An 8,613-nucleotide genomic window follows, 5' to 3' on the forward strand; every position below is an offset into this window, starting at 1 on the left:
AGGGTATGGGGAACTTTTGGGGTAGCATTGGAAATGTAAATGAAGAAAATACCTAATTAAAATAAAATAAAATAAAATAAAATAAAAAGAAAGCAGTAAGGGAAAAGGGTCAAGTAACATCTGAAGGGAGACCCTCTCCAAACTGCTGTTCTGCCTAGAACTCTGTGAGTAGACTATTGTTTGGTAGTTTTCATGAGCCATGCTGGGGTAGGTTTCGATGCTGCAGCTGTCTCCGAATCATTTAGCTCCTGTGATTACATCTAATGAAGCATACTGGTTTACTTAGTTGCACTTTAGTGGTATCTTGGATTCCCTACCTGAAGTGAGTAGACATTTGTTCATGTCTCATAGGGTCTCGCCCGGCAGTGGTGGCACACGCCTTTAATCCCAACACTTGGAAGACAGAGGCAGGCGGATGTCTGAGTTCGGGGCCAGCCTGGTCTACAGAGTGAGTTCCAGGACAGCCAGGGCTATACAGAGAAACCCTGTCTTGAAAAACCAAAAAAAAAATAAATAAATAAATAAATAAATAAATAAATAAAGGCAAACCAAAGCATCATTAGCCAAGGAGCTGGGGGCCATTTACTTTAAAAAAAAATAATAATAAGATTATATTTTAAGGCACCTTTCATTTCTAGAATTACCATAGGTAAATTCATCATAGTTTACATCTTGCCAACTGAAAATACAAAATGAGAAGGCATCGTTGAGGCCAACTATTTAAAGAACATTGTGAATATGAAGAGAATCTCGAGGTTAGGTAGATGGCTCAGTAAGGAAGCGCAACAGCTCTCCAAGCATAAGATCTAAGTTCAGATCCCCAGCCTAACCCAAACAGCAAGCTTCTTGTCCAGTGAGGGACCCTGCTTCAAGGGACTAAGGCAGAGAATTATAGAGGAAGACACTTGATGTCTTGCTCAGGCCTCCACATCTACATACACACCCTTCCCACATGCTTGCATGCATGCACCAGCATGCACCATATAGATCACAAATCCATATGTTTGAAAAAAGAGTAGTTTAAAATGAGTCTCTCAGAGACAATATTTCAAAAAAACAGTTCTTGCCATAAAAAAAAAACAGAGATGTTAAATGAAGTGGTTAAAAATTATGCTTAGCTATTCTCTTTTTTTCACCCTCATTCACGCTACACAGATTACAGTCACCACTAGTAATATCAACTATCATAATAGAAAAGAATACAATAGAAAACCAAGAACACATTTTACCACTGTTACATTTAAAAAATGTCCTGTGGTAAGCCCACAGTGCGTATGATACCTACTGACTCAGCTTGGTAAGAAAGCACATGGAAGATGCCTTTCTCAACAATCATCTTGTACACACGCACGTTGGCCTCGGTGTAGCAGCTCTGCATTAGTCTGACATATAATCTCTCCAGATCCTGGAAAAGAAAACAGCACAAGCATGAGACCTGCCACAGATGTTACTAAGAAATTCCACTGCTCAAAGTCAGTAGCAACTTACAATCATGGCAGCTCGAAAAAAGTCATCAGCAATCTGAGCATTTCCAATATGCAACCACTCTTTTCCTGTTTTCATATTCATCTAGAAAACAGAAGTTAGGAAATTATTTTAAAATTTCACACCTCTCCCTCATTGGTTGAAAGATATTGGAGAAAATAATTTATCTATATATAGAGAGAGGATATCCAGGGATAAAAAATAGCAACCAGCACTTCCTAGAGTTCTGCGCTCTGCTTTGACTTTCAACTTAAGAAAAGTGGTCTTGCTGGGCGGTGGTGGCGCACGCCTTTAATCCCAGAACTCGGAAGGCAGAGGCAGGCGGATTTCTGAGTTTGAGGACAGCCTGGTCTACAGAGTGAGTTCCAGGAAAGCCAGGGCTACACAGAGAAACCCTGTCTCAAAAAAATAAATAAATAAAAAATAAAAAAAAGAAAGAAAGAAAGGAAGGAAGAAAGGAAGAAAGGATGGAAGGAAGAAAGAAAGAAAAGTGGTCTTGAGAAAAGCAATTAACAAAAAAAAATTATATTTGTGCTGGTTAGTTTTAAATGTCAACTTGCCACAGCCTAGAATCACCTGAGAAGAGAGTCTTAATGAGAAATTATCAAGGCTAAACTGGCCTGACTATATATTGTTAAGATAGTCTCTTGATTGTTAGCTGATGCAGGAGGACCCAGCAGTTTGGGTGCTGCCATTCCCTAGGAAGGAGATTTTGTACTAGATAAAGCAGGAGAAAACCAGATGAGAGCAAGCAAGCAAGGATGTGTATATTCTCTTTGATCTTGACTGGAGACACAATGCTTGAATTCTTGCCTTGCCTTGCCTTGCCTTGCCTTGCCTTGCCTTGCCTTGCCTTGCCTTGCCTTGCCTTGCCTTGCCTTGCCTTGCCTTGCCTTCAACAATGGACTGTGACCTGGAACTGTAAGCTAAATCCTTCGTCTTCTACACTGATTTTTGTTTGCCTATTTCATCACAGCAACAAAAACAGAACTAGAATGCCTTGAAAACACATCTTCTGAGAAAATATTTTTAATATTTTAATCATGCATGAAGTTCTCAAATTTTCCATTTATAATTATTATCCCAATATTTTTAAGAATTTCTTTTTTGTTTTTAACATTTATTTATTACATTACAGTGTTATGTACTGCATGTATGCCTGCAGATCTCACTACAGATGATTAAGAGCCACCATGTAGTTGCTGGGAATTGAATTCAGGACCTCTGGAAAAACAGCCAGTGCTCTTGACCTCTGAGCCAGTTCTCCAGCCCTATCCCAATATTTTTAAGTTATAATATAGAGAGAAAAAAGGTTCTAAAAATTCAATGTTTCACATAAGTGAAGAAATTTATAGGATGAACACTGGACTATGAGCCAGCACACCTAAATTCCAGTTTTTAATTCCATCTTTAGTATAGCGTTGAAGAACTGAATGATTGAATTATTATTAAATAGTCTTTCCTGTCACAACCTGAAAATGCTCTCAATACTATAACTGATAGGTAAGCAATAGCTGATATGTAATAAACATAAACACAAACAAGGTCTGAATTGAGGTGAAAAAACAAGCACATGTCAGGCATGGTGGCGCACGCCTTTAATCCCAGCACTCGGGAGGCAGAGGCAGGTGGAGTTCTGAGTTCGAGGCCAGCCTGGTCTACAGAGTGAGTTCCAGGACAGCCAGAGCTACACAGAGAAACCCTGTCTCGAAAAACCAAAGACAGAGAGAGAGAGAGAGAGAGAGAGAGAGAGAGAGAGAGAGAGAGAGAGAGAGAGAGAGAGCAAGCATATGGTACAGCCACATCTTCTAGTATAGATCCCCAGAAGTGATAATAAAAAAGTATGCTTCTAATTCAGTAAGAGCCCTAGAAACTAAGAGGCATTTTCAATGAACCAGAAATTTCAATGAACCAGAAATTAAGAAGAATCTCTAAAAACAGAAAAACAAATGAGACGAAAACTTTCATCAGAAATGCACAAATATGGAAAATGTAGAAACAAAGAAGAGCATATATGGAATCCAGTAAAATATAAGGGTGTACACCAGTAATCCTAGCACTTTGAAGACTCATGCAGAAGGATTACAAAGCCCAGGCTGGTCTACATAGTAAATTTTTATCAAAAACAAGGGATATGTGTGATTCTTTTCTATTTTTTTTAGCTATATCCCTACCCCATTAAAACAATACTTTGACCAGTGGCACATGCCTACACTCCCAATACTTGGGAAGCAGTAACAGGAAGATCACTGCAAATTTAAGATCAGAGCCTACATTAATGAGTTTCAAGCCATCCAGGGCTACACAGCAAGACATTATCTTTCAAGACTGGAAAAAAACAAACAAACACAAAAACAAACAGGACTGGATATGAAGGTACTTGAGATCCTAACATTCTAGAAGCCAATAAAAGATAGGATAGATGGGTGGCCCCATCTCTCAACCCGGGGCCTTGCCTAACCTCTGGATATGGTCTCTACCGGTTCTCCCTCCCCTTTGTTGGGTATTTCAGCTGATGTCCTCCCCATTGTATCCTAGGAGCCTCTTGCTTTCCTGGCATCTGGGACTTCCTAGTGGCTATCCTCAGTTAACAAATTCTAGCAAGAATGTGGGGGATAAGAAACCTGTATTTGAGCCGGGCGTGGTGGCGCACGTCTTTAATCCCAGCACTCGGGAGGCAGAGGCAGGCGGATTTCTGAGTTTGAGGCCAGCCTGGTCTACAAAGTGAGTTCCAGGATAGCCAGGGCTATACAGAGAAAACCAAAAACAAGACAAAACAAAACAAAAACAAAACAAAACAAAAAACAAAGAAACCTGTATTTGCTAGCTGTTGGAATTATAAACTTGTATAGCTACCAAGGGAATATGGAGATTTTTTGGGGAAAAAATATAAAAGGGGATGTATCATACAACCTAGCTATACTCCTCCTACATTCTCTTAAGTTTGTCTGTTGCTGTGATTTAAAACACCCTGAGCAAAGCGACTTATAAAAGGAAGCATTTAACTGAGCTTATGGTTTCAGAAGCTTAGAGTCAGTGATGGACAAATGCATGATGGCAGGAACAGATGAGACCTCGTATCTTGATCCACCAGCAAGACACACTGGAAATGGTGTGAGCTTCTGAAACCTCAAAGCTGCCTCCTAGTGACACACCTCCTCTCACAAGGCACACCACAGAAATAAAGGGCATCTATGTTTGTTTACTGCAGCACTAGCCACAACCACCAAGATACAGAATAAGCATACATTCATCAGCAGATGAATAATAAAGTGTGGCAAATATACATGATGGAGTTTTAGTCGCTCATAAGGAAGAACAAAATAATATAATTTGCAGGAAAAAAAAAGAAAATAAACTGACCAGTGAACTAACAAAAAAAGTGGATGGTATTATAAATTATAAACCATCATGTTAAAAGGAGATAAACCATACTCAGAAATATTACATGCTTCCTTAGGTATGTAAAAATATCTCTCTCTCTCTCTCTCTCTCTTTCTCTTCACACACACACACACACACACACACACACACACAACATAGAACTAGAAAGGAGACCATCTTGGAGAGGAAAGAAATAAAGGGAGAGGGGGAAGATGTCAGAAGAGGGTAATAGGGAGGTTAATATAAGCAAAGTACAATTATACACATTTATCAAATGGACATAATGAAACCTATATATAGAGAGAGATATACATATATACCTACATGTACATATACACACACTAACAGAAAAAATAATAAAAGTTATTAAAATTAAAAAGAAACAGTAGCCATGGATTGATTCTTCTATTTAGTGATAAATAAATGGAGGAATTGTGGTACTATCGTCACTGATTTTTCTTTATGCTTAATCTTTATTGGTTTAGCATTTTAATCTTTGGCTGGATCCAAACCTCTATAGGTGGGCTATGCCAAACTACTATGCTATTTTTAATTATTAATAACTAAAGAAGATGACTTTCTATTCCACCCATGAGTGGATAGTTTGAGTCAAATCAGTCTTCCCACTGAAAATAGCATTTTGTAAAGGCTGAGCAAAGCACTTGGGTGACTTCAGTCTTTGAAAGAAGAGAAATACAAAAGGAAGTCCCACATTCCACACAGTTTTACCCCATCATATATGACAGATGTGTATTTACATACTATTAGCATACTTATCTATTTGTACTCATTTATAGTTCACAAAGCATAAAATGATAATTTTAACCCTATGGCACTGCACAACGAATATTATTCTCCTCATTTTACAAATGAGAAAACTAACCTTTCAAGGTAACATAGCTAGTAAGTCACAGAGCTAGAAACCATACCTCGTTCTTCACACTCTACATGCCATATGCTTGTTGGATATATAAGCCCACAGTCCCAGCTACTTACGAGACTGGCACAACAGGATCACTTGAGACGAGTAGTTTAAAATTAAACTCGGTAATAAGAGTTATTACCTATTAGAATTACCTTGTTACCTACTAGAATTAGAATTACCTATTAGAATTTCCCTTTAGCAAAATTAGAATTTTGAGACTCTTGCCTCAAAAGTAAATAAACAGTCAGGCATGGGGACACACTCCTTTAACCCCAGTAACAGGGAGGTAGAGGTAAAGGCAGGAAGAGTATGTCTCTGGATTCAAGGTCAGTTTGGTCTACATGACAAATTCCAGGACAACCAGGGCTGCATAGTGAGACCCTGTCTCAAAAACTGTAGGGCTGAAGAGATGCTCAGTGGTTAAGATCACTTGCTGCTCTTCCAGAGGACCCAGGTTTTATTCCCAGCACCCACAAAGTGATTCAAAACCATCTGTGACTCTGGATCCAAGGAATATGATGTCCTCTTCTGGCCTACAAGGGCACTAGTCACACAAATGGTGCAGGTAAAACACCCAAACATATAAGGAAATAAATAATAAATAGGTAAATAAATAAGCAAGTAAGCCAAGCCTGATGGCATACATATGTAATCTCAGCACATTAGGATGCTGAGGCAGGAGGATCATAAGTTCCAACTAAGGCTGGAGGCTATGGTTTGAATATGAAATGTCTCTCAGAGGCTCATGTGCCTGAGAATTAGTCTTCAGTTGGTGGTGCTATTGGAAATTTCAGTGAGTCAGAACTGGCTGAAAGAAGTCAGGCACTGAGAACAGGTCCTTAGGGCTACCTTGTCTCTGATCATTTCCATTTTGAAAGGAAAATATTGGGACACTGTCTTGATATATAGCCCTCCTTGATCAACTTGGTATTGAAATGGCCTCTAACTTTCCTCAACCCTCCTGCCTCAGCCCTCCAATCAATACTGAGATTACAGACATGTGCCACTATGCCTGGCTTCCTTCATGCTTTTTCTTTGCTTTCTGGCTAGCATGATGTGAAATGCTCTGCTTTACCACATGCATTATGACATGACAGATTGATACCTCTGAAACCATGAGCCAAAATATACCCTTCCTTCATGTTGTTATATCATAGTATTTTTAAGTTACATTTTTGTTAGATATTTTCTTTATATTTCAAATGCTATCCCGAAAGTTCCCTATACCCTCCCCCCGCCCTGCTCCCCTACCCACCCACTCCTGCTTCTTGGCCCTGGCATTCCCCTGTACTGGGACATATAAAGTTTGCAAGACCAAGGGGCCCCTCTTCCCAGTGATGGCCAACTAGGCCATCTTCTGCTACATATGCAGCTAGAGACATGAGCTCTGTGGGTACTGGTTTATCACAGCAATTAGAAAGTCAGCTAAGGGTTGGAGAGATGGCTTAGTGGTTAAGAACACTGACTGCTCTTTCAGAGGTTCTGAGTTCAATTCCCAGCAACTACATGGTGACTCACAACCATTTGTAATGGGATCTGATGCCCTCTTCTGGTGTGTCTGAAGACAGCTAGTGTACTCATCATATATATATGTATGTGTGTTTATATATGTGTATATATATGTATATGTATGTATATACATATATACATATATATACACATACATACATATATATACATATGTGTGTGTGTGTGTATATACACACACACATACATATAATTAAATAATACCTTAAAAACAAAACAAAAAAAAAGCCAGCTAAAATGCTGGGCTACAAAACGCTGTCTCAAATAATCAAAACAAACCAATCAACTAATCTTGAACTCCTCTCATTGCTGAATAGTTCAATTTTTTCATGAAAAAAAAAAACTTTTTTGTTTTCTGAGACAGACTGATGTAAAAATCTGTATGTATCCCAGGCTGACTTCAAATTTGAAAGCCTCCTGCCTTAGCTTCCTAAGTACTGCAATTACAACTATGTGCTATCATACCTGGCCTAGAAAAAATATCCATCAAATTGGAGGTGATAAATGAAATAATTTATAAATATAGGATTACATTTCAATATTTTCTTCATTGAAGCATTGTATTAAATACAGTACTTATGAGAACAACTATACTACCTATACTAATAAAAAAGAAACATGGATAACACTAAAGGTTCTTCCAGTTTTATACTAAGTTCAATTATTTCCATAGAAGTAAATAACTACTGTGTCATTTAATCTTGTTTCATTTCTTCAATGGATCAGGGCTTACCAAAATCTGTCTTTGAATAGCTTCTTCTGAAGAGACTGAGACTCCATGCGTAGATACCAGCTTGCAAGCAATATAACACACTGCAAAAAAAAGTCATTAGATAGCCATGAAACAGAAAGCACAAATTTTCTTTTTATATATTAAAAAAATAAATGATTAAAATGAAGCCAGCTTTATTGTTTATAAAAAGAAGTTGTGGGGTTTTTATTTGTCTTTTGCAAAGTTTTGCTGTGGGTTTTGTTTAGTCTGGCTTTTGTTGTTGTTTGAGTCAGGATCTCATGTGGGCCACACTGGCCTAAAATTTACTATGTAGCTGAGTGTAGCTTTGAACTCCTGAACCTCTAGCCTTCAACTCCTCAGTGATGGGATTAGGACATGGACCACCACATCCAGAATAGTTTTTCTTTAAATTTTTTTTCATACAATGTATTTTGACCATGTTCCTTCTCCCCAATTCCTCCCAGATTATTCCCACCTCCCTACCCACCCAACTTCATGTTCATTCTCATTCATTCTCTCTCTCTCTCTCTCTCTCTCTCTCTCTCTCTCTCTCTCTCTC

The 8,613-nt window shown here is 38.5% G+C and overlaps 1 protein-coding gene across 2 annotated transcripts in view; it reads right to left on the minus strand.

The window, feature by feature from the left end:
* Positions 1-8,613, minus strand: part of Tex11 (testis expressed 11) — a 202,376-nt gene that overhangs the window by 173,341 nt on the left and 20,422 nt on the right. For both annotated transcript variants that reach the window (XM_021153053.1, XM_021153052.1), the window contains exons 5-7: positions 8,055-8,134; positions 1,489-1,569; positions 1,286-1,405 (exon numbers count right to left, since the gene is read on the minus strand). In XM_021153053.1, coding sequence (XP_021008712.1) covers positions 1,286-1,405; positions 1,489-1,569; positions 8,055-8,134 — 281 coding nt within the window. The remainder of the gene's footprint in view (positions 1-1,285; positions 1,406-1,488; positions 1,570-8,054; positions 8,135-8,613) is intronic.

The sequence above is a fragment of the Mus caroli genome, chromosome X, assembly GCF_900094665.2.
Source record: "Mus caroli chromosome X, CAROLI_EIJ_v1.1, whole genome shotgun sequence".
NCBI classification, from domain to species: domain Eukaryota; kingdom Metazoa; phylum Chordata; class Mammalia; order Rodentia; family Muridae; genus Mus; species Mus caroli.